At 44.5% G+C, this 25,761-nt stretch overlaps 1 protein-coding gene across 5 annotated transcripts in view; it reads left to right on the forward strand.

The window, feature by feature from the left end:
• Positions 1–25,761, forward strand: part of LOC137347822 (exonuclease mut-7 homolog) — a 556,743-nt gene that overhangs the window by 253,872 nt on the left and 277,110 nt on the right. For all 5 annotated transcript variants that reach the window (XM_068012844.1, XM_068012843.1, XM_068012840.1 and 2 more), the window contains 4 exons: positions 7,579–7,745; positions 13,009–13,159; positions 17,982–18,195; positions 20,383–20,492. In XM_068012844.1, coding sequence (XP_067868945.1) covers positions 7,579–7,745; positions 13,009–13,159; positions 17,982–18,195; positions 20,383–20,492 — 642 coding nt within the window. The remainder of the gene's footprint in view (positions 1–7,578; positions 7,746–13,008; positions 13,160–17,981; positions 18,196–20,382; positions 20,493–25,761) is intronic.

Consider the following 25,761-nt stretch of genomic DNA (forward strand, 5'->3'; position numbering starts at 1 on the left):
ATCACAACATGGTAGAATTTCAAATTCAGTTTGAGGGAGAGCAACTCTGGTCTCAAACCAGTGTCCTCAACTTAAACAAGGGCAATTATGAAGAAAGAGTTGTCTAAAGCGGGCTGGGAAGATAGACTAAGGGGAAGGTCAGTGGATGAGCAGTGGCAGACACTTAAGCAGATATTTCATAATTCTCAGCAAAAATTTATCCTGGTCAAAAAGAAGGACTCGATGAGAAGGATGAACCACCCGTGGTTAACAAAGGCAGTCAAGGAGAGTATCCAATCAAAAACCAAGGCATTCAAAGCGGCGAAAACTAGTGGTAGGCCAGAGGATTGGGAATTTTTTAGGAACTAGCAGCGGATGACTAAAAAGCTAATAAAGGGAGAAAATTGATTATGAAAGTAAATTGGCAAGAAATATAAAAACAAACAGCCAGAGCTTCTACGGGTATATAAAAAGAAAGAGAGTAGCTAAAGTGAGCGTGGGACCCCTGGAAGATGCAACTGGAGAATTGATAATGGGGAACAGGGAAATGGCAGATAATTTAAACCAATATTTTGCATCGGTCTTCACAGTGGAGGACACTGTAAACAGCCCACAGATATCAGATAATCAAGGAGCTAATGGGAGGAAAGATCTTGAAACAGTCTCTATCACGAGGGACAAAGTATTTGACAAACTAATGGGACTAAAGGCAGACAAGTCGCCAGGACTTGTTGGCCTGCATCCAAAGGTTTTAAAGGAAGTGGCTGCAGAGATAGTGGAGGCATTGGTCGAAATATTCCAGAACTCACTGGATTCCAGGAGGGTCCCAGCAGATTGGAAAACCGCTAATGTGCAATATCTTTCATGTGGCACCTTATCGAGTGCCTTGAAATCCAAATACACGACATCTATTGGTTTTGGGGGTGATGTATTAGCATGGATTGAGGATTGGTTAACTCACAGAAGACAGAGAGTCGGGATTAATGGGTCTTTTACAGGTTGGAAAGGTGTAACTTGTGGAGTGCCACAAGGATCAGTCCTAGGGCCTCAATTATTTACTTTCTATATTATGACTTGGAGGAGGGGGCAGAGTGTAATATATCCAAATTTGCTGACGATACAAAAAGAGGTGGGAGGGCATGTTGTGATGAGGACATAAGGAATCTGCAAGGAGATATAGATAGGTTGAGTGAGTGGGCAAAAACTTGGCAGATGGAGTTTAATGCAGGAAAGTGTGAGGTCATGCACTTTGGTAGGAAGAATCAAAAGGCAGACTATTATTTAAACGGAGAGAGACTCCAAAAAAGTGCAGTACAGAGGGATCTGGGTGTTCTTGTGCATGAAACACAAAAAGTTAGCATGCAGGTGCAGCAAGTAATTAAGAAGACAAATGGAATTTTGGCCTTTATTACCAGGGGTTGGAGTTTAAAATTAGGGAAGTCTTGTTACAACTGTACAGAGTGTTGGTGAGGCCGCACCTGGAGTACTGTGTACAGTTTTGGTCCCCGTATTTAAGAAAGGATATACTGGCATTGGAGGCAGTTCAAAAGAGATTCACTGGGCTGATTCTTGGGATGAAGGAGTTGACTTATCAAGAATGGCTAAACAGGTTAGACCTTTATTCGTTAGAGTTTAGAAAAATGAGAGGTGATCTTAATGAAACGTGGAAGATTCTGAGGGGGCTTGACATGGTAGATGTCGAGAAGATGCTTCCTCTAGTGGGAGAATCTCGAATTAGGGGACATAGTTACATAATAAGGGGACACTCATTTAAAACTGAGATGCGAAGGAATTTCTTCTCTCAGAGGGTAGTGAATGTCTGGAATTTTCTACACCAGAGAGTTGTGGAGGCTAGATCACTGAAAGTATTTAAAGAGGAGGTAGATAGATTTTTGAAATATCGGGGAGTTGAGGGCTATGAGAAGCTGGGTCGAAAGAGGAGTTGAGGACTGGGGCAGATCAGCCGTGATCTTATTGAATGGTGGGGCAGGCTTGAAGGGCCGAGTGGCCTACTCCTGCGCCTATTTCTTATGTTCTTATGTTCTAAAAGTACTTCATTGAGATGTCTGGTAGTGGTGAGAGGCGCTATATAATTGCAAGCCTTTTTTATATACCATCTGCCATGTTCTTGCCCAATCACTTAACTTGTCTAAATCCTTTTGCAGCCTTTTTTCTTCATCCTCGTGGCTTACGTTCCCAATAAATATTCTATCGTCAGCAAACTTGGATCTGTCACACTCAGCCCCCTCATCTAAGTTATTAGTAAAGATTGTAAATAGCTGATGCCCAAGCACTGATTCATGTGGCGCTCCAGTGGTTACACCCTCCCATCCTGAAAAATAATCTATTTGTTCTTACTCTCTTTTCTGTCTGGTAACCAATCATCAATCCATGCTAATATTCTTTCTTCTTTTCTTTTGGGCCTCCTTATCTCGAGAGACAATGGATACGCGCCTGGATAATATATTACCCCAAATTCCAGTGAGCTGTGATCTTGTGTAACAAACTCTTGTGTGGTACCTTATTGGATGCTTTTTGAGAATCCAGATATACTCCATCCACTGGTTTCTTCCTAATCAATCCTGCTCGTTACATCCTCAAAAATCTACCAGATTTGTCAAACAAGATTTCCCTTTTATGTGTTGACTCTGCCTAATCATATGATTTTCTAAGTGCCCTGTTATCACATTCCCAATAATAGATTCTAGCATTTCCCTTTTTCCCGATGTCAGGCGAGATTCAGGTTAGACACACTTGGGAAGTTGAGGCTCTTTTCACTGGAGGTGAGCAAGTTAAGGAATAACCTGGCTGCAGGCAATGAGCAGGCACAAATGTAGCATATGTTATGCAGGCCCCCACCTACCAAGAATGAGACACATTAATTTCTCCACAAGAACATTGATTTTTAAACTGTTACTGGGCGGCACTGTGGCGCAGTGGTTAGCACCGCAGCCTCACAGCTCCAGGGACCCGGGTTCAATTCTGGGTACTGCCTGGGCGGAGTTCGCAAGTTCTCCCTGTGACCGCGTGGGTTTTCGCCGGGTGCTCCGGTTTCCTCCCACTGCCAAAGACTTGCAGGTGATAGGTAAATTGGCCATTGTAAATTGCCCCTAGTGTAGGTGGGTGGTAGGGAATATGGGATTACTGTAGGGTTAGTATAAATGGGTGGTGCTTGGTCGGTACAGATTCGGTGGGCCGAAGGACCTGTTTCAGTGCTGTAACTCTAAATAAATAAAGAAAGAACTTGTTTTTTAAAAAAAAACACCAGACCCTTGACTGGAAAGACATTTGCATAGTAACAGACAGTACTTGGAAAGGACAAAGGGGCCACTCCCTGCTCCAATTTAATCCACAATGGACTTTTGATTACCAAACATTGAAGGTGGAGAAGCCAGCATTCCAGGTTAACTGCTAAGATGGCCGAATACACAAACAGACGTGGTCAGACCAGTTTAGTCACATGACTAACTGGCTGTTGGAATTTTTTGAATTTGAACTTGCCGCAGAGTTTTAACACTCAAAGCTATTTGCTCCTGGACTGGAAAAGACCTCTCTCCTGTATGCTCTCATCACTCTCACCAGCTTCAGAAACCATTGAAGACATATGAACCCCAAGAGAGAAAAGTCTCCTCCAGTGAACAAGGTTTAAGAAGAATACTGGGCCCCAACGAAAAGCAAGATCTACCTACAAGCAAGGACTACAGCGATCTCGAAGCACAGTAACAAAAACCCCTCTTCAGAGATTGCCTCAAACCTCTCCACTATTATTCTTCACTTTTCTGTTTCGGTTTGCATGTGCATATCACGTATGCATGCTAGCGTGGGGCATGGCATGTATCTGTAGGCATTAACCGAGTTAGAGTTTACGTTTTAATAAAATTTCACATTTCTTCTTTAAACCTGAGACAACCGTGGTGTGCTGGTTTCGTGGCTTATAATTGGAACAAGCATTCACCAAGGGGGAGCTCAAAACATGGCGTGTTTAAAAATTAAATCCTGTTACAATAAGACCAGGTGAAGGCTGAGAAAGGCATCTAGACATCTTTATCACCTGGTCGTAACAGAAATTTGGGTGCTAGTGCCTGGAACTTTATCCACTAACAAGAGAAATTGGAAGTGGGAAGCCAAATTGTTCCCAATCAAAAAGAGCAAGATTTCAATACAGGTTTTCTTGTGGTTGTGTGTGATTGAATACTAACATGTCTGCAACTGAAGCAAGTAGCTCTCCAAGCCAGGGTGAAGTAACTTGGGATAAGTTAAAAGCACTGTCTATGGAGGAGTTGAGGAAAATAGTTGAGCAGTGTGGGATCACTGTACGTGGCAAGGCTAGGAAGTCTGAACTCCTAAGACGAGTGGCCAACCATTTTTCCCGTGAATCTGAAGAAGCAGAAGCAGTGTTAGAAGCAGACCCAGACAGGGTATTGTTAGGAAAGATACAATTGGAACAGAGGAAACTTGAATTAGAGGAAAGAGAGAAAGGCAGGAGAGGGAGAGAGAGCCTTCCAGAAGGAACAGTAAGAGAAAGAGAGTCTTCCAGAAGGAACGGGAAGAAAATGAAAGGCAGTAGAAGGAACGAGAGAGGAGGGAGAGAGAGAAAGAATATTCCAGAAAGAATCCAAAGAGAGAGAACTGAAGCGGCTTGAGTTAACTAGGGGGCAACAGAGTAACCTCAGTGAAGCATGGCCAATATGGAGGAGCATAATTCAGGACTGGATACAAAATTGCTAAAACTCACCCAACTAATTCCAAAATTCGATGAGGAAGATGTGGAAGAGTTTTTGTGTCTTTTGAGAAACTGGCAATGCAGTAAAAATGTTCTGCTGAAACCTGGTCTCTTTTAATACAAAGCAAGCTAACTGGAAAAGCCCATGAGGTTTATCCCTTGTTGCCAAACAATCCAGGAAAAAATTACCAGCCACTTGGACAAGTATGGACTAATCAAGGAAAGCCAGCACGAATTTGTTATGGGCCAATCGTGTTTGACTAACTTGATTTGAGATTTTTGATGAGGTAACAGAGTGGTGAATAAGGACAATGCTGTTAATCCATATGGGGACTTCTAAAAGGTGTTTGATAAAGTACCACATATTCGGCTTGTTAGCCAAATTGAAACTTATGGGTGGCGCAGTGATTAGCACCGCAGCCTCACAGCTCCAGTGACCTGGGTTCAATTCTGGGTACTGCCTGTGTGGAATTTCAAGTTCTCCCTGTATCTGCGTGGGTTTCCTCTGGGTGCTCCGGTTTCCTCCCACATGCCAAAGACTTGCAGGTTGATAGGTAAATTGGCCATTATAAATTTCCCCTAGTTTAGGTAGGTGGCAAGGAAATATAGGGACAGGTGGTAGGGAAATATAGGGGATGTGGTAGGAATATGGAATTAGTGTAGGATTAGTATAAATGGGTGGTTGACGGTCGGCACAGACACGGTGGGCCGAAGGGCCTGTTTCAGTGCTGTATCTCTAAAATAAAAAATAAATAAATAAAAAAGGGGCAGTAGCAGCATGGGTACAAAATGGCTAAGGAATAGAAAGCAAATTTGTGGTGAATGGCTGTTTTTCAGACTACAGCAGTACTCCCCAAGGCTCAGTACAAGGACCATTGCTGTTTTTATATATATTAATGACTTGGACTCGCTTGGTACAGGGCACAGTGTCGAAATTTGCAGATGACATGAAACTTGGAAGTGTAGTAAACAGTGTGGAAGGTAGTAATAGACTTCATGAGGACAGGGGTTGATGAAATGGGTGGTCGCTTGGCAGATGAAATTCAATGTAGAAAAGTGTGAAGTGATGCATTTTGATATGAAGAATGAGCAGGGACAATTCAAGCAAAATGGTACAATTTTAAACAGGGTGCAAGAACAGAGAGACCTGGGGGTGTTTGTGCATAAATCTTTAAGATGGCAGAAAATGCTGGAAATACTGAGCAGGTCAGGTAGCATCTGTGGATAGAGAAACGGAGTTAAGGTTTCAAGTGAATAACCTTTCATCAGAACTGAAAGAGTTTTTGTTAAGGCATCGGATGAAATGAAACTGCAGACTAGGACAGCTTTGAGATAGAGTGAGTCAGTACTGCTGAAGAGAGAGTTCGAGAGTGTGCATGTGGTGGCGCAAGGCAGTGAGTCTGGATCTCAGGATGTGGTGAAAACAGCAATTCACGGAATGTTGAATGTCTAGAAGATAATCTGTAATCGTGGGTGAATCCAAACTTGAAGGGTGGAATTTTAGCTGGAATCCACATGGAATAAGTCGGAGCCAGATACAGTTGCTGAGGAAGGAGATGTGGCTGTGAAAGGAGTTTTGGTGGATACCTGATCAAACATGAGAAGTGAAATAGAAAGCAATGAAGGTGAACAAGGTAAAAGAGACAAATGGAAATCCTATTGGAGAGACTCCTTCAAGGCGGACAATCCTGGAAGAGAAGTGGCAGTGAATAAAGCACTAATACAAAAGCAAAAGGCTATGAATGCTGGAAATCTGAAATAAGAACAGAAAATATTCAGCAAGTCTGGCAGCATCTGTGGAGAGAGAAACAGAGTTAATGTTTCAGGTTTGTGACCTTTTATCAGTTCTGATCAAGTTATTGATGCTGCCTGACCTGCTGAATATTTCCAGCACTTTCTGTTCTTATTTCCGATTTCCAGCATTCACAGTGTTGTACTTTGAAGGTGGCAGGACAGGTTAACAAAGCAGTTAATATAGCAAATGGGATCGTTGGCTTTTCAATAGAGGCATTGAGTACAGAGCAGGGAAATTATTCTGAAGCTATATAAAACACTAGTTTGTTTCCAGCTGGAGTATTATATCCAATGCTGGGCACCGCACTGTAAGAAAGATGAGAAGGCTTTAGAAAGGGTGTAGAAAAGATTTTCTAGAATGATACCAGGAATGAGTGATTAGTTACCTGGATAGGGTGGAGATGCTGTTGTTCTCCATAGAGCAGATAAGGATATGAGGAGATTTGATGGAGGTGTAGAAAATCATGAACAGATGGAGTAAATAAAGAGAAACTATTTCCAATGGCTGAGGGATCGATAATGAGAGGACACCGATTTAAGGTGATTGGCAAAAGAACTAGAGGCAACATGAGGAAAAACTTTTTTACACAATGAGTGGTTAAGATTTGGAATACAATAGTGTGATGGATACAGATTCAGTAATAGCCTTCAATAAGGAATTGAATAAGTACTGGGAAAAAGCTGGGGAGTGGGACCAACTGGATTGTTCTTCGAAAGAGCCGGCACAGTCTTGATGGACTGAATGGCGTCCTTTCGGTGCTGGAATATTCTATTATCGTATGAAATGTTGATAAATACCAGAGCTGTCTGACTCTGGGAGTCACGCGAAGGCTAGATACTCTGTATACTTTTGCGGCATTGTGTTAATGTCTATTCTTTATGTTCCTCTGGTGACATTGCAGGTGGTATAAATGTTTTTAGAACAACTTGAATCAGCTTTCTTTAAGAAGCCAGGTGTTAGACACATGCCCAGAACTTGGGGTGATTTGTACCAGTGCTCCTAGTTAACAATTCCAGGTCTGCCCACCCGCCCCTCCCCCCACCGCAATGGGCTTCACCTTATTTAAATGTTTGTCTTTCAGGCTGTAGTTGGACAGAACCCGCAGCTGTGGACACAGTTTATGAGCTTGCTGGCGAGGTACACAGATGTGGACACAGTCGCTAGCTGGGCCCTGAGGCTCGGTGTGCCCCAAGACAAATTATCGTATCATGTCGCTGAACGACTCAAGCAGCTGGAGAAAGTCAAAGCGTAAGCTTCATCACCAATAGATAAATATTTAGATATGTATATAAACTTACATATGGTATGCACTTGTTTCTCACATTTACTTCGTTTCACAGTTTTGTTATGCCTGTCACAATTTTGTCACATGGAGTAACAGCTAGCAATGTTTTTTGCAATGTGATTTGTTATTACTTATCACTGGCCCACTCCTTCGCCTGTCAGCTCTGGATCCTGCTCCTTACCCTTCCTCCTTCATAAACCTACCAATGACCTGTTCCTACTCATTCCCACTGTGCCACATGTTGCAGCTCCATTGTCGATTGCTCCATGAACAGATCAGAACTAAGTATTTTACAAAGACATGAAGCCTGAGCAGAAGAGACGGACAAAGGATGTAAGTGGGACTGGGGTGTTGGAGGGGATGTGGGTGGTGACAAGCTTCAGGCTGTACAGTTTACAGGGACTTGTTAATAAATATGTTTCCTGTTGTGAAGGGCTCTTGTTATTTGCTGACAGTTACTGACCTTCAGACGTGTGAATATGTTTATCTGTTGAGGCCAATTTTTCATGTCAGAAAGTCACTATTTGTATATTTTGTTTTCACTTCCAAAATAAATAGGATATAAATATTTCAATCCTTGAGACACAGACCCATGAAATGTGGAAGAATGCATTTCATCCCTTCTGCCATCACTGGCAGCTCTCTCCACTCCATTCGCCCATTTTATTTTCTGTTCTACTAAATCTGTCAAGTGCTTCACTTCAAACAAGGCCTCATGTTGTCATAGAGTGATGTCATAGAGTCATATATGGCAATGAAGGAGGCCATTCAGCCCATCGAGTCCATGCCAGCTCTCCACGGAGCTATCCAGTCAATTCCATTCCCTTGCTTGATCCCTGGATGGTAAGACGAGACACAATTGAGGATGCTTAAAAGGCCAGAATTTGATACGCTCCAATATCCGAGGAGTTTGTAGGGCTGAAGGAAATTACAGAGATGGGAAGGGCGAGACCATGGAGGGATTTGAAAACAAGGATAAGAATTTTAAAATCGAGGTCCTGCTTGACCGGGAGCTAGTGTAGGTTGTTCTTTGTATATTAATTATGTTTAATTCTATGCAGATAGTGGGAATTAACTGGGGATTCACTTGTGACCTTATAAATAGATGCAGACTGAAACTACGGTTGTTGCTTAAGGAGGTGTGTGCTTGTAATCAGTGCCTTGTTGGTCAAGGGGTATGATTTGCACTTCAGACAGGTGATTCATTAAAATGCGTGAGGTCCTGGGTTCAAATCCTGGACGAGCCCTCCTCTGTTGGCATTTTTCTGTACTTACAGTGGATAAGGCACCCAGGCCCAGATGAGATGCATCCAAGGATGCTGAAGGAAGTGAGGGTGGAAATCGCTGAGGCACTGGCCTTAATTTTTCAGTCTTCCTTGGACTCGGTGGTGGTGCCAAAGGACTGGAGAATTGCAAACGTTACACCCTTGTGCAAAAAATGGTGTAAAGATAAGCCCAGCAATTATAATAAAAGCAAAATACTGCGGATGCTGGAAATCTGAAATAAAAACAAGAAATACTGGAAATACTCAGCAGGTCTGGCAGCATCTGTGGAGAGAGAAGCAGAGTTAACGTTTCGGGTCAGTGACCCTTCTTCGGAACTGGCAAATATTAGAAATGTCAAAGGTTATAAGCAAGTAAAGCAGGGGTGGGGCAAGAGATAACAAAGGAGAAGGTGTAGATAGGACAAGGTCACAGAATAGCTGACCAGAAGGTCATGGAGCAAAGGCAAACAATATGTTAATGGTGTGTTGAAAGCATTAGTACAGATAGGGTGTTAACGGACTGAAGATTGAACAGCAGCAAGGACAAACATGAAAAAAACAGTGGGTGAACAAACTAAGATGAAATAAAATAAACATACAAAAAAAAAATGTAAAAAAGAAAAAAATAACTAAAAATAAAAGTAAAATGGGGGGCCCGTCATGCTGTGAAATTATTGAACTCAATGTTCAGTCTGGCAGGCTGTAGTGTGCCTAATCGGTAAATGACATGCTGTTCCTCGAGCTTGCGTTGATGTTCACTGGAACACTGCAGCAAGCCTAGGATAGAGATGAGAGCAGGGGGTAGTGTTGAAATGGCAAGCAACCGGAAGCTCAGGGTCCTGCTTGCGGACTGAGTGGAGATGTTCTGCAAAACAGTGACCCAGTCTGCGTTTGGTCTCCCCAATGTAGAGGAGCCCACACTGTGAGCAGCGAATACAGTATACTACATTGAAAGAAGTACAAGTAAATCGCTGCTTCACCTAAAAGGAGTGGTTGGGGCCTGGGATAGTGAGGAGAGAGGAGGTAAATAGGCAGGTATTACACCTCCTGTGATTGCAGAGGAAGGTGCCATGGGACGGGGACGAGGTGGTGGGGGTAATGGAGGAGTGGACCAGGGTGTCGTGGAGGGACCAATCCCTTCGGAATGCTGACGGGGGAAGGGAGGGGAAGATGCGTTTGGTAGTGGCATCACACTGGAGGTGGCGGAAATGGCGGAGGATGATCCTTTGGATATGGGGGCTGATGGGGTGGAAAGTGAGGACAAGGGGAACCCTGTCACGGTTCTGGGAGGGAGGAGAAGGGGTGAGGGTAGAGGTGCGGGAAATGGGCCGGACACGGTTGAGGGCCCTGTCAACAACAGTCGGTTGAGGAAAAAGGAAGACATTATCAGAAGCGTTGTCATGGAAGGTAGCATCATCAGAGCAGATGCGTCTGAGATGGAGAAACTGGGAGAATGGAATGGAGTCCTTACAGGAGGAAAACTGTGGAAACTGAACAAATGGGTCTATTGACTGAATAATGCTTCCTGGGTGTGGTATTGTCCTGTGAGATCTGTTTTGCCAAAAATAGGTTGTGTTCAACTCAAAGAAGATCCCATAATGTTCTATTGGTATCATAAAGGAAAACTTTCAGGCATCTTCATGATACATGTTGATAATTCCTTATTGTGTGGTATTGTGGAATTTGAGAAATGTGTTATTAATAGGATTAGAGTGAAATTTGAATTAGGGAGTCAGGCTGGTGGGGCTTCTAAACATATTGATATTAACAAAGTAGGTCTGGAATTACTTTAAATCAACTATCCTATTTATAGTGTGTTACTCCCATCCTGGTCAGTCATGCTAGGTCATCACATAAAGATGATATATCTAAAGAGGAAACACAGCAATTGTGAAGGTTTATTGGTCAGTTGAACTGTTCGGCACTCAGGCTAGACCAGATGCTAGTCTTGATGTGTTAGAGTTTAGTACTACTGCAATTCTGGTCACCACACTACCAGAAGGACGTGGAGGCTTTGGAGAGGGTACAGAGGAGGTTTACCGGGATGTTGCCTGGTCTGGAGGGCATTAGCTATGAGGAGAGGTTGGAAAAACTCATTGTTTTCACTGGAACGACGGAGGTGGAGGGGCGACATGATAGAGGTTTACAAAGTTATGAGCGGCATGGACAGAGTGGATAGTCAGAAGCTTTTTCCCAGGGTGGAAGAGTCAGTTACTAGGGGACATAGGTTTAAGGTGCAAGTGGCAAAGTTTAGAGGGGATGTGCGAGGCAAGTTTTTTTACACAGAGGGTGGTGAGTGCCTGGAACTTGCTGCCAGGGGAGGTGGTGGAAGCAGATACGATAGCGACGTTTAAGAGACATCTTGACAAATATGTGAATAGGAAGGGAATAGAGGGATATGGGCCCCGGAAGTGCAGAAGGTGTTAGTTTCAGCAGGCATCAAGATCGGCGCAGGCTTGGAGGGCCGAATGGCCTGTTCCTGTGCTGTATTGTTCTTTGACGCACCGTAAAGTCGAGATAAAAACAGAAAGTGCTGGAAACACCCGGCAGGTCAGGCAGCATCTGTGGAGAGAGAAGCAGAGTGAACGTTTCAGGTCAGTGATTTTTCATCGGAACTGTTCGGAATCTCATCAGAAATGAGATTACATTTGTCAAAAATTTGAAGTGAGATTCTGTAGAATGAGCAGACTGAAGATAGTATATCCATTGAATATTACATAGATAATCGTTCATTGTGGGATAATGTACACTCAACGAAAGAAGTGAGAAAAAGTTACGGATTGACTTTGCTAGCTTGAAAAATTGCTGGAGGAAAAGGAAATCTCAAAAATTTAATGGTTGGATGTAAATCATCAACTGTCTGATTGTTTTACAAAAAGAAATGCATGTATGATGAATTTATTAGAGTTCCAAAGTCGGGGCATCTTGCAATATAATGCTTTCTACAGAATGTGGAGGTTTTTGATTTAATTTGTTTTGAAATTTTGGTTGTCCATAGAAATTTTAATTTTTATTTAGAGAAGGAAAGGAATCTGTCAATTGTATATTAGTTGTGTTTAATTGTGTGCAGGTGGTGCCCATTAACTGGGGATTCACTTGTGCCCCTATAAATAGACACAGACTGTAAGTGGTTGTTGGGTTAGGAGGTGTATGCTTGTAATGTGTAACTCTGTAAATAAATGTTTATAAAAGTGTTTAAAGATTTGCTCCAGTTCTGTCCTTCACCAACTGGATTTCTGGTGTATTAACATAGGTCAGCAAAGACTGGTGATAGGTGAACAGAACTTGGTGCGAGTAAGGACACGGGCAGCAGAGTTTCAGATGCCCTCAAGTTTATGGAGGTTAGAATGTGGGAGACTGGCCAGACGAGCATTGGAATAGTGAAGTCTTGAGGTAAAAAAGGCACGAATGAGGGTTTCAGCAGTGGATGAGCTGAGACAGGGGCAAAGCCAAGCAGTGTGATGGAGGTGGAAATATCTGCATTATCACTAAGGCTGGCAATGAGGTTGGAAGCTCATTCCTGGGTCAGATATGACAAATGGATTACCAACACTCTGGTTTAGTCTCGGCAGTTGCCTGGGAGAGGGATGGAGTTGTAGCTAGAAAATAGAGGTTGGAGCAGGGACCAAAGGCAATGGCTTCAGTCTTCCTAATTTAATTGGAGGAAATTTCTGCTTATCCAATACTGGATGTCGGATAAGCAGTTTGATAATTTCGCAAGAGTGGGGGAGTTGTAAGAGGTGATGAGGTAGAGCTGGGTGTCGTCAGTGTACATGTGAAAACTAATGCTGTACTTTGGATGAAAGGACGAGCCCTGCTTCCACCCCTGATATGTACCAATTAACCATTAATGAGTAATTTTCCTCAGTGTACATGACATCGTGTGAGCCAGTCATGGTATTACCATTGGTGCTTGTATCTGGGTGTCCCAGGTTTTAACAGAAACTTTTCACTGTTACAGGATGGGTTTAGAGCGTAGTTGTACGGAGGAGAGTCTGGAAGAGAGAGAGAACAAGAGGAAGTTTTACTATCAGCTGCCTATTCCGACAGAGAGTATTCACTTTCTGGACCGTCTGGATCAGTTGAAGAGCTGTGCAGCTCGTGTGTTACAGGTCAGCAGTGCAAAGTGTTCGTACAATCCCCGCTCAGTGTAGCAAGGAACAGAGGAAGACTTAGAGGTATTCTGGTGGAGTCCCAATGTCGGCTGATCTCTCTCTCGTCCCCTACTTTCTCCCCTTTTCCACTCTTCCCCACACTGTCTCTCCTCTCTCATCGACACTGTGGGGGTGCTCAAGCGATGGAACAAAACAGTATTGCTAAATCAAAGTTAAACTACGATGTAATTGATGGATTCTTTGTGTGCCCCACTAGAAGCAGACGAATACCCAATTCCTTGTTGGAAATGTTAATGGGGCCAGTGTTCTTGACAAAGCTGATAAATAGAACACAATGTCATGAAAAGATCTGTTGGTGGAATCGTGTCTCCCTCTGTAATGCTGTGACATTGGAAAAAGCGCAAAAACTGGCAAGGTTATGAAGGTACATCTCATGTCAACATTTTTCTCCATATCCAGGTTTTATTATTATATTCTGTCCCTCCCTTCTGTGAGCTATCCTCCCTGTGCTCTGTCTTTCCCTCTATCCACACCCCTGTTCCCCGCCTCACCATTCCTCTGTCCCCTCCCATGTACCCCATTCACCCAACCCCCGCCACTGCCTTCTTCCCTCCTTCCCCTTCCCACCCCCCCACTCGCTCTCCCCCTTGCCACCCCCCCACTCGCTCTCCCCCTTACTGAATCACAATGAATCCCAGATATGGAGAAAAAGGGGGTTATTGAATTCCAGTGATCCAAGACCTGTCATTACCCAGCGTCCCCAGCCCAGCCGGGTCCAGTAGGAATCACGAGTTAGTTATTAGAAATTGAAACACTTCTCCATTTTCTCCACTTAGCCCAGAGGCACTGAGGGAAATGAAAACAACCTGTTAATGCCCTGGGAGAGATCAGAAAACCATGATGCTGAAAATGATCTTATGATCTGTAAAGGAAAGTTGCAGCAGATGACACCTGAGTCAGTTGCCACTGGTCACGCCTAATCCATTACTGAGGCAGTGAGCAGGCAAATTCTTAATAAACTCATTAATGGATTGACTGGGGAGAAATGCATTCAGAGTGCATGGGAGCCTATAAATGTCAGTAAATTATGCTGCCTGAGCCAGTGAGTAAGTGTTACTGCCTGTACCCCTGAGTAAATGATGCTGACTGTACCCCTGAGTAAATGATGCTGACTGTACCCCTGAGTAAATGATGCTGGCTGTACCCCTGAGTAAATGATGCTGACTGTACCCCTGAGTAAATGATGCTGACTGTACCCCTGAGTAAATGATGCTGACTGTACCCCTGAGTAAATGATGCTGACTGTACCCCTGAGTAAATGATGCTGGCTGTACCCCTGAGTAAATGATGCTGGCTGTACCCCTGAGTAAATGATGCTGGCTGTACCCGTGAGTAAATGATGCTGGCTGTACCCGTGAGTAAATGATGCTGGCTGTACCCTTGAGTAAATGATGCTGACTGTACCCCTGAGTAAATGATGCTGACTGTACCCCTGAGTAAATGATGCTGGCTGTACCCGTGAGTAAATGATGCTGACTGTACCCCTGAGTAAATGATGCTGGCTGTATCCCTGAGTAAATGATGCTGGCTGTACCCCTGAGTAAATGATGCTGGCTGTACCCGTGAGTAAATGATGCTGACTGTACCCCTGAGTAAATGATGCTGGCTGTACCCGTGAGTAAATGATGCTGACTGTACCCCTGAGTAAATGATGCTGGCTGTACCCGTGAGTAAATGATGCTGACTGTACCCCTGAGTAAATGATGCTGACTGTACCCCTGAGTAAATGATGCTGGCTGTACCCGTGAGTAAATGATGCTGACTGTACCCCTGAGTAAATGATGCTGACTGTACCCCTGAGTAAATGATGCTGGCTGTACCCGTGAGTAAATGATGCTGGCTGTACCCGTGAGTAAATGATGCTGACTGTACCCCTGAGTAAATGATGCTGACTGTATCCCTGAGTAAATGATGCTGACTGTATCCCTGAGTAAATGATGCTGGCTGTACCCGTGAGTAAATGATGCTGGCTGTACCCGTGAGTAAATGATGCTGGCTGTACCCGTGAGTAAATGATGCTGGCTGTACCTGTGAGTAAATGATGCTGACTGTACCCCTGAGTAAATGATGCTGACTGTATCCCTGAGTAAATGATGCTGACTGTATCCCTGAGTAAATGATGCTGGCTGTACCCGTGAGTAAATGATGCTGGCTGTACCCGTGAGTAAATGATGCTGGCTGTACCCGTGAGTAAATGATGCTGGCTGTACCCGTGAGTAAATGATGCTGGCTGTACCCGTGAGTAAATGATGCTGGCTGTATCCCTGAGTAAATGATGCTGACTGTACCCCTGAATAAATGATGCTGGCTGTACCCGTGAGTAAATGATGCTGGCTGTACCCGTGAGTAAATGATGCTGACTGTACCCGTGAGTAAATGATGCTGGCTGTACCCGTGAGTAAATGATGCTGGCTGTATCCCTGAGTAAATGATGCTGACTGTACCCCTGAATAAATGATGCTGGCTGTACCCGTGAGTAAATGATGCTGGCTGTACCCGTGAGTAAATGATGCTGGCTGTACCCGTGAGTAAATGATGCTGACTGTACCCGTGAGTAAATGATGCTGGCTGTACCCGTGAGTAAATGATGCTGGCTGTATCCCTGAGTAAATGATGCTGACTGTACCCCTGAATAAATGATGCTGGCTGTACCCGTGAGTAAATGATGCTGGCTGTACCCGTGAGTAAATGATGCTGACTGTACCCGTGAGTAAATGATGCTGGCTGTACCCGTGAGTAAATGATGCTGGCTGTACCCGTGAGTAAATGATGCTGGCTGTACCCGTGAGTAAATGATGCTGGCTGTACCCGTGAGTAAATGATGCTGACTGTACCCCTGAGTAAATGATGCTGGCTGCACCCGTGAGTAAATGATGCTGGCTGTACCCGTGAGTAAATGATGCTGGCTGCACCCGTGAGTAAATGATGCTGGCTGTACCCGTGAGTAAATGATGCTGACTGTATCCCTGAGTAAATGATGCTGGCTGTACCCGTGAGTAAATGATGCTGACTGTATCCCTGAGTAAATGATGCTGGCTGCACCCGTGAGTAAATGATGCTGGCTGTACCCGTGAGTAAATGATGCTGACTGTACCCGTGAGTAAGTGATGCTGGCTGTACCCGTGAGTAAATGATGCTGGCTGCACCCGTGAGTAAATGATGCTGACTGTACCCGTGAGTAAATGATGCTGGCTGTACCCGTGAGTAAATGATGCTGGCTGTACCCGTGAGTAAATGATGCTGACTGTACCCCTGAGTAAATGATGCTGACTGTACCCGTGAGTAAGTGATGCTGGCTGTACCCGTGAGTAAATGATGCTGGCTGTACCCCTGAGTAAATGATGCTGGCTGTACTCCTGAGTAAATGATGCTGACTGTACCCGTGAGTAAATGATGCTGGCTGTACCCGTGAGTAAGTGATGCTGGCTGTACCCGTGAGTAAGTGATGCTGGCTGTACCCGTGAGTAAATGATGCTGGCTGTACCCGTGAGTAAATGATGCTGACTGTACCCCTGAGTAAATGATGCTGGCTGTACCCGTGAGTAAATGATGCTGGCTGTACCCCTGAGTAAATGATGCTGACTGTACCCGTGAGTAAATGATGCTGGCTGTACCCGTGAGTAAATGATGCTGACTGTACCCCTGCGTAAATGATGCTGGCTGTACCCCTTGGTAAATGATGCTGGCTGTACCCCTGAGTAAATGATGCTGACTGTACCCCTGAATAAATGATGCTGACTGTATCCCTGAGTAAGTGATGCTGGCTGTACCCGTGAGTAAGTGATGCTGGCTGTACCCCTGAGTAAATGATGCTGGCTGTACCCGTGAGTAAATGATGCTGGCTGTACCCCTGCGTAAATGATGCTGGCTGTACCCCTGCGTAAATGATGCTGGCTGTACCCCTGCGTAAATGATGCTGGCTGTACCCCTTGGTAAATGATGCTGGCTGTACCCCTGAGTAAATGATGCTGACTGTACCCCTGAATAAATGATGCTGACTGTATCCCTGAGTAAATGATGCTGGCTGTACCCGTGAGTAAATGATGCTGACTGTACCCCTGAGTAAATGATGCTGGCTGTACCCGTGAGTAAATGATGCTGGCTGTACCCGTGAGTAAATGATGCTGACTGTACCCCTGAGTAAATGATGCTGGCTGTACCCCTTGGTAAATGATGCTGGCTGTACCCCTGAGTAAATGATGCTGACTGTACCCCTGAATAAATGATGCTGACTGTATCCCTGAGTAAATGATGCTGGCTGTACCCGTGAGTAAATGATGCTGACTGTACCCCTGAGTAAATGATGCTGGCTGTAGCTCTGAGTAAATGATGCTGGCTGTATCCCTGAGTAAATGATGCTGGCTGTACCCGTGAGTAAATGATGCTGACTGTACCCCTGAGTAAATGATGCTGGCTGTAGCTCTGAGTAAATGATGCTGGCTGTAGCTCTGAGTAAATGATGCTGACTGTACCCCTGAATAAATGATGCTGACTGTATCCCTGAGTAAATGATGCTGGCTGTACCCGTGAGTAAATGATGCTGACTGTACCCCTGAGTAAATGATGCTGGCTGTACCCCTGAGTAAATGATGCTGGCTGTAGCTCTGAGTAAATGATGCTGACTGTACCCCTGAGTAAATGTTGCTGTCTGGATCCCTGAGTAAATGAGGCTGACTGTACCCGTGAGTACACTACGCTGCCTGAGCCCATGTGTACATGATGCTGTGTCATTGTAGTTAATTCTGTGTCCCTACTGCAGGCTGGTGGTGTTGTGGGGATCGACATGGAATGGAGGCCTACGTTTGGAGTACTGTCCAATTCACGGGTGTCTGTCATACAAATTGCGATGAAAGACTGTGTGTACCTGCTGGACTTGCCTCAGCTTGTGAAACAGTCGGAGTCTGAGTGCCGGCGAGCTGAGCTTACCCACTTCATACAGACTTTATTCAGTGACCAAACCATAACTAAACTAGGTAAATATGAACCAGCAATCTGTGCAGTGTTTTTATTCTCTGAGGGTCCTGCTGGAGTGCCAGCTCCCAGTATACTCCTAGCTGGAGTCCCAGTTCCTATTTCAGTCCCAGCTCGAGTCCCAGTTCCCATTACACTCCCAGATGGAGTCCAAGCACCCATTACATTCCTTCTTGCTGTGCTGCATCCTTTACACTCCTCCTTGGTGTACCAGTTCCCATTACACTCCCATTGCACTCACAGCTGGAGTCCCAGTTCGCTTTACATTCCCAGTTTCCAATACACTCGCTGCTGTTTCCTTTACATCTCCTTCTGGAATCCCAGCTCTCTTTACATTCTGTCCTGAATTGGAGTTCCCGTTACACATCTCATTGCCTTTTAATTCCCCACTTGTTTCCAAGCTCCCATTATACTGCCAGCTGGAGTCCTAGTTCCCATTATACTCCCTGATGGAGTCTCAGTTGCCATTACATTCCCACCTGGCATTCTAGTTTGTATTACACTCCCAGCTGGAATTCCAGTTCCTCTTACATTCCCTTCTGAAAACCATTTCCCATTACACTCCCAGCTGTCGTCCCAGTTCCCATTATTCTCCCAGCTATAGTCCTACCTCCCATTACACTCCCACCTCTCGTCCCAGCTCCCATTACACTCCCAGCTGGATTCCCAGCTCCCTTTACATTCCCTGCTGGAGTTCCAGTTCCCTTTACATTCCCTCTTCTTGTACAAGCTCCCATTATACTTCCTCCTAGTTTACCAGCTCCCTTTTCATTCCCAGCTGGAGACCTAATTCCCATTACATTCCCTATTGGAGTCCCAGTACCCTTTATACTTGCTGCTGTAATCCCTCTTCCTTTTACATCCTCTTCTGAAGTCCCAGCTCTCCTTTTATTCTCTCCTGAATTCTAGTTCCCAATACACTCCCAGCTGGTGTTCGAGTCCCCTTTACATTCCCGCTCATCTTCCAGCTCCCATTACACTGCCAGCTGGTATTGCTGCTCCCATTACACTCCCAGATGGAGTCTCAGTTCCTGTTACATTCCCAGCTGGAATTCCAGTTCCCATTGCATTCCCAGATGGTGTCCCAGTTCCATTTCCATTCACTGCTGGCATCCGAGCTCCCATTACATTCCCTCCTGAATTCCAGTTCCCATTACACTCCCCAGTGGAGTCTAAGTCCCCCTTATACTCCCTGCTGGAATTCAAGTTTCCGTTACACTCCCCGCTAGCGTCCAGCTCTGATTACATTCATTGCTGGAATTCCAGTTCCCTTTACTTCCCTGCTGGCTTCCCAGCTCCCATTACATTCCCAGATGGAATTCCACTTCCCATTGTGTTCCTAGATGGAATGCCTGTGCCCATTACATTCCCAGATGGAGACCCATTTCCCATTATATTCCAACTGGAGTCCCAGGTCCCATTGCATTCTCTGCTGGTGTACCAATTCCTATTACATCCCCAACTGGAGTCCCAGTTCCCTTGCACTCCTAGCTGGAGTCTCAGTTCCCGTTACTCTCCCTCCTGGAATTCCTGTTCCCTTTACATTCCCTGCTGGAGTTCCATTTCTCATTACATTCCCTTCTGGTGTACCAGTTCCCACTACATTGCCTGCTGATCTCCCAGCTCCCATTGCATTCCCTGCAGGAGTCCCATTTTCATTAAACTCCCAGCTGGAATTCCTGTTTCCATTACACTCCCCGCTGGATTCCTAGCTCCCATTGCATTCCCTCCTGAATTCCAGTTCCCATTACACTCCCAGGTGGAATTCCAGTTCCTATTACGCTCCCCCTCTGGAGTCCAAGTTCCCATTGCATTCCCAGTGGAGTCCCAGCTCCATTACTCTCCCAGCTGGAATATGTCACTGTGTATATCTGTGAGTGCCTCATTAAATCCAATCATGGTACTTAAAGGACAGTATCTCCATTGAGCTTGCATTGCTCAGATGCTTTGCCCGGCCCCACTATCTTCCCCATTAGACAGGTGCATACTGTGGACAGAGGGCTGAACTCGTGATCCAGAGTGACTCCAAAGCAGAGACTACACAACAGGGCTGGGGCCCAAAATCCAATCCCAATTCTCTCCAGCTGCACGCTGACAGTTCAGAGAGGCCTCGGCTTTCTAGTTCGGTCCTAGTCAGATGGTTTGAAATGGGTTGTTATCTTGATTTGACTGCCTGTTTATTTTGACAGGTTATGCTACAGCGGGGGATCTGCGGACTCTGTCTACAGCCTACCCCATGTTAAAGGATGTGGTGCAGCTCACAGCAGGAGTATTGGACCTTTTAAATGTGCATAAAGAGGTTTGTTGTTGGTCTGCAGGTCAGACTTCTTGTTTAGATTTGAGTTTGGTGTTGGTCATGGCCTTTCTTTCAACCCCTCTAGCTCACGTGGCCATTGACTGAGTGGCAAACTGGCTGCTCCTGGCTATGGCCATGCTGCTCTACACCCGGGTGCTTGAGAGTGTCCAGCACACCATTCATTTGGCCTGCCACCATGTCATTGCTACTCCAGGTCAGACTAGGCTCCTCAGCTTCTTGAGTAAGTACATGGTGTATAAAGGACTGAGGCATGCACAGTAAGCTTGTCCCTGCATTGATGGCTGGTCTCAGCCGAGGCCTGGCAGGGCTCCAGGGATCGAGTGGGGGAGTGAGAATGACTGGATTGCTCTGTTCAAGTCTATTATGTGGTACTTTGTCAAATGCCTTTTGGAAGTCCATAACACACAACATTGACCCCACTACTCTCATCACCCCTTTCTGTTACTTCAAAGAGCTCAATTAAGCTAGTCAAACACGATTTTACTTTAACAAATCTGTGCTGACTTACATACGAATATGCAAATCAGGAGCAGGAGTAGGCCACTCGGCTCCTCAAGCCTGCTCCACCATTCAATAAGATCATGGCTGATCTGATTGTAACCTCAACTCCACATTCCCACCTACCCCATATAACCTTTCACCCCCTTGCTTATCAAAAATCTATCTACCTCTGCCTTAAAAATAGTCAAAGACTCTGCTTCCACCGCCTTTTAAGGAAGAGAGTTCCAAAGACTCACGACCCTCGATGCCAAAAAGTTACCGACATAAGGACATAGAACTAGGAGCAGGAGTAGGCAATTCAGCCCCTCGAGCCTGCTCCGCCATTCAATATGATCATGGCTGATCTCATCTCGGCCTCAACTCCTCTTTTCTGCCCATTCTCCATAACCCTTCAACCCATTACTAATTAAAAATCTGTCTATCTCCACCTTAAATTTACTCAATGTCCGGCATCCACTGCACTCTGGGATAGTGAATTCCACAGACTCACGACCCTTTGAGAGAAGTAATTTCTCCTCATCTCTGTTTTAAATCTGCTACCCCTTATCCTAAAATTATGACCTCTCATTCTGGATTGCACTACAAGAGGAAACATCCTCTCTACGTCTACTTTGTCAATCCCCTTTATCATCTTATATACCTCAATTAGATCTCCTCTCATTCTTCTAAACTCTAGAGAGTAAAGGCCTAAACTGCTCAATCTCTCTTCATAAGACAAACTCCTCATCTCTGGAATCAATCTAGTGAACCTCCTCTGAACTGCCTCCAATGCAACTACATCCCTCCTCAAGTAAGGGGACCAAAACTGTATGCAATACTCCAGGTGTGGTCTCACTAATGCTTTGTACAGTTGCAGCAACACTTCCCTACTTTTATATTCTATTCCTTTAGCAATAAATGCCAAAATTCCATTTGCCTTCCCTATTACCTGCTGTACCTGCAGACTAGTTTTCAGCGATTCATGCACGAGGGCACCCAGATCCCTCTGCACTGAAGCACTCTGATGTTTTTCCCCATTTAGATAATTTGCCTTTCTATTCTTCCAACCTAAATGGATAATCTCACACTTCTCCACTTTAAACTCCATCTGCCAAATTTTGGCCCATTCACCTAATCTATCCATTTGTAAATTTCTTATTTCTTTATTGCAGCTAACTATTCCACCTATTTTAGTGTCATCTGCAAATTTGGCTATAGTACCTTCTATCCCTGCATCCAAGTCATTAATGTAGATTGTAAATAGTTGGGCCCGAGGACTGAACCCTGTGGCACCCCACTAGTTACATCTTGCCAGCCAGAAAAAGACCCATTTATCCTGACTCTCTGTTTTCTGTTGGTTAGCCAGTCCTCTATCCCATGTGATCTTACCTTGCGTATTAACTTTTTGTGCGGCACCTAATCAAATGACTTCTGGAAGTCGAGATAGACTACATCTACAGGATCCCCATTATCCACTTGTTACATCTTCAAGGAACTCTAGCAAATTAGGCAAACATGATTTACCCTTCATAAAACCATTCTGACTCTGATGGATTGCGTTTTGACTTTCTAAATGTCCTGTTATTAATTCCTTAATAATAGATTCTAACAATTTCCCAATGACAGATCTTAAACTAACTGGTCTATAGTTTCCTACTTTCTTCCTCCCTCCCTTTTTGAATAATTAGCATTTTTCCAATCCACTGGAACCTTCCCCGCATCCAGAGAATTTTGGAATATTGTAACCAATGGATCCACTATCTCTGCTACCACTTCCTTTAAGAGCCTAGGATATAGGCCATCAGGTCCTGGGGACTTGTCTGCCTTCAATCCCAACAGTTTGCTCTGTACTTTTTCCCTAGTGATGATGATTTGTTCTAAGTTCCTCCCTTTCTATAACCTCTGCATTACCTGTTAATATTGGGATGGTACTAGTGTCCTCCCTTTTATATACTTATAGAAGCTTTTGCTGTCTGTTTTTATATTTTGTGCCAGTTTTCTTTCATAATTTACCTTTGCTCTTTTTATTACTTTTTTAGTAACACTTTGTTGATCTTTGAAAGTCTCCCAATCTTCTAGCCTGTCACTGGCCTTTGCAATATGGCCTTAGTTTTTGTCTTTATGTTATCCTTAACTTCCTTGCTTAGCCATGGATGTCTTTTCCCACCTTACAATCTTTCTTCCTCTCTGGAATATATTTATTATTGTCCGCAATAACCTTTGGTGTGGCACCTTATCAAATGCCTTCAGGAAATCTAAGTACAGTACATCCACCGGTTCCCCTTTATCCATAGCACTTCCTCAAAGAACTTCAATAAATCAGTTAAGCACAATTTCAGTTCGCAAAACCGTGTTGCCTCTGCCTGATTACCTTGAATTTTTCCGAATGTCTTTAATAATGTCTTTAATAATAGCTTCTAACATTTTCCCAATGGCAGTAGTTTCCTGCTTTCTGTCTCCCTCCCTTTTTGAATAAAGGAGTTACATTGGCTATTTTACAATCTCATGGAACCTTCCCCGAATCTAGGGAATTTTGGAAAATCAAAACCAAAGCATCAACTATCTCACCAGCCACTTCTTTTAAAACCCCTAGGATGAAGTCCATCAGGACCCGGGGACTTGTTCAGTACATCTTCCCTGGTGATTGTAATTTTCTTGAGTTCTTCCCTCCCTTTCATTTCCTGATTTACAGCTATTTCTGGGATGTTACCTGTATCCCTTATAGTGAAGACAAATGCAAAATATCTGTTCAATTCATCTGCCATCTCCTTATTTTCCATTATTAATTCCCCAGACTCACTTTTTCTGTAGGACCAATGCTCACTTTGTTAACTCTTTTTAAAATATCTATAGAAACTCTTACTATCTGTCTTTATATTTCTTGCCAGCTTTCTCTCGTACTCTAATTTTTCCCTCCTTATTAATCTTTTAGTCATTCTTTGCTGCTTTTTATATTCTGTCCAACCTTCTGATCTGCCACCTATCTTTGTACAATTGTATGCTTTTTCTTTAAGTTTGATACCACCTTTAACTTTTTTTCGTTAACCACAGGTGGTGGGTCTTCCCCTTGGAATTTTTCTTTCTCATTGGAATGTACCTATTCTGTGTATTCTGAAATATCCCCTTAAATGTTTGGCACTGCATCTCTGTTGACCTATCCCTTAACTCTATTTTGCTAGCTCTGCTTTCATGCCCTCATAATTGCCCTTATTTAAGACTCACTCTTCTCCCTCAAACTGAATGTAAAATTCAATCATATTATGATTGCTGCTGCCTAGGGGCTAGGACTTTCATTTATAAACTCACACTTTTACATATGAACAGGTATGAGTGACTGCCCTTGACATCAAGGCAGCATTTAACTGAACATGTCATCAAGGAGCCCTAGCAAAACTGAAGTCAATGGGAATCGGGGGAAAACTCAAAACTCTCCGCTGGTTGAAGTCATACCTAACGCAAAGGAAGATGGTTGTGGTTGTTGGAGGTCAATCATCTGAGCTCCAGGACATCACTGCAGGAGTTCCTCAGGGTAGTGTCTTAGGCCCAACCATCTTCAGCTGCTTCATCAATGACCTTCCTTCTATCATAAGGTCAGAAGTGGGGATATTCACTGATGATTGCACAATGTTCAGCACCATTCGTGACTCCTGAGGCAATCTGTGTAGAAATGCAGCAAGACCTGGACAATATCTAGGCTTGGGCTGATAAGTGGCAAGTAACATTCATGCCACACAAGTGCCAGGCAATGACCATCTCCAACAAGTGAGAATCTAACCATCTCCCCTTGACATTCAATGGCATTACCATCGCTGAATCCCCCACTATCAACATCCTAGGGGGCCACCATTGACCAGAAACTGAACTGGAGTAGCCATATAAATACCTTGGCTACAAGAGCAGGTCAGAGGCGAGGAATCCTGCGGCAAGTAACTCACCTGACTCCCCAAAGCCTGTCCACCATCTACAAGGCACAAGTCAGGAGTGCAATGGAATACTGTCCACTTGCCTGGATGGGTGCAGCTCCAACAACACTCAAGAAGCTCGACACCATCCAGGACAAAGCAGCCCGCGAGATTGGCACCCCATCCACAAACATTCACTCCCTCCACCATTGACGCACAGTGGCAGCAGTGTGTACCATCTACAAGATGCACTGCAGCAACGCACCAAGGCTCCTTAGACAGCACCTTCCAAACCCGCGACCTCTACCACCTAGAAGAACAAGGACAGCAAATGCATGGGAACACCACCACCTCCCCTCCAAGTCACACACCATCCTGACTTGGAGCTATATCGCCGTTTCTTCACTGTTGCTGGGTCAGAATCCTGGAACTCCCTTCCTACCTTACATGGACTGCAGCGGTTCAAGAAGGCAGTTCACCACCACCTTCTCAAGGGCAATTAGGGATGGGCAATAAATTCTGGCCTTGCCAGCGATGCTCACATCCCATGAATGAATAAAAGAAAATACGAACTAGGAGCAGAAGTAGGCCATCTGGCCTCTCCAGGCTGCTTCGCCATTCAATAAGATCATGGCTGATCTGTTGGTGCCTCAAATTTCACTCTCCCTTCTACCCCTGATAACCTTAGATTCCCTTACCTAACAAGAATCTATCTACCCCTACCTTAAAATTGTTCAATGACCCCGCCTCCACCACCTGAGGCAGAAAGTTCCATAGTTGCACAACCTTCTGAGAAAAGAAAATTCTCCTCATCTCTGTCCTAAAAGGGTGACCCCTAATTTTAAAGCAGTGCCCACTGGTTCTGGACT

The sequence above is a fragment of the Heterodontus francisci genome, chromosome 32, assembly GCF_036365525.1.
Source record: "Heterodontus francisci isolate sHetFra1 chromosome 32, sHetFra1.hap1, whole genome shotgun sequence".
In the NCBI taxonomy this organism is placed as follows: domain Eukaryota; kingdom Metazoa; phylum Chordata; class Chondrichthyes; order Heterodontiformes; family Heterodontidae; genus Heterodontus; species Heterodontus francisci.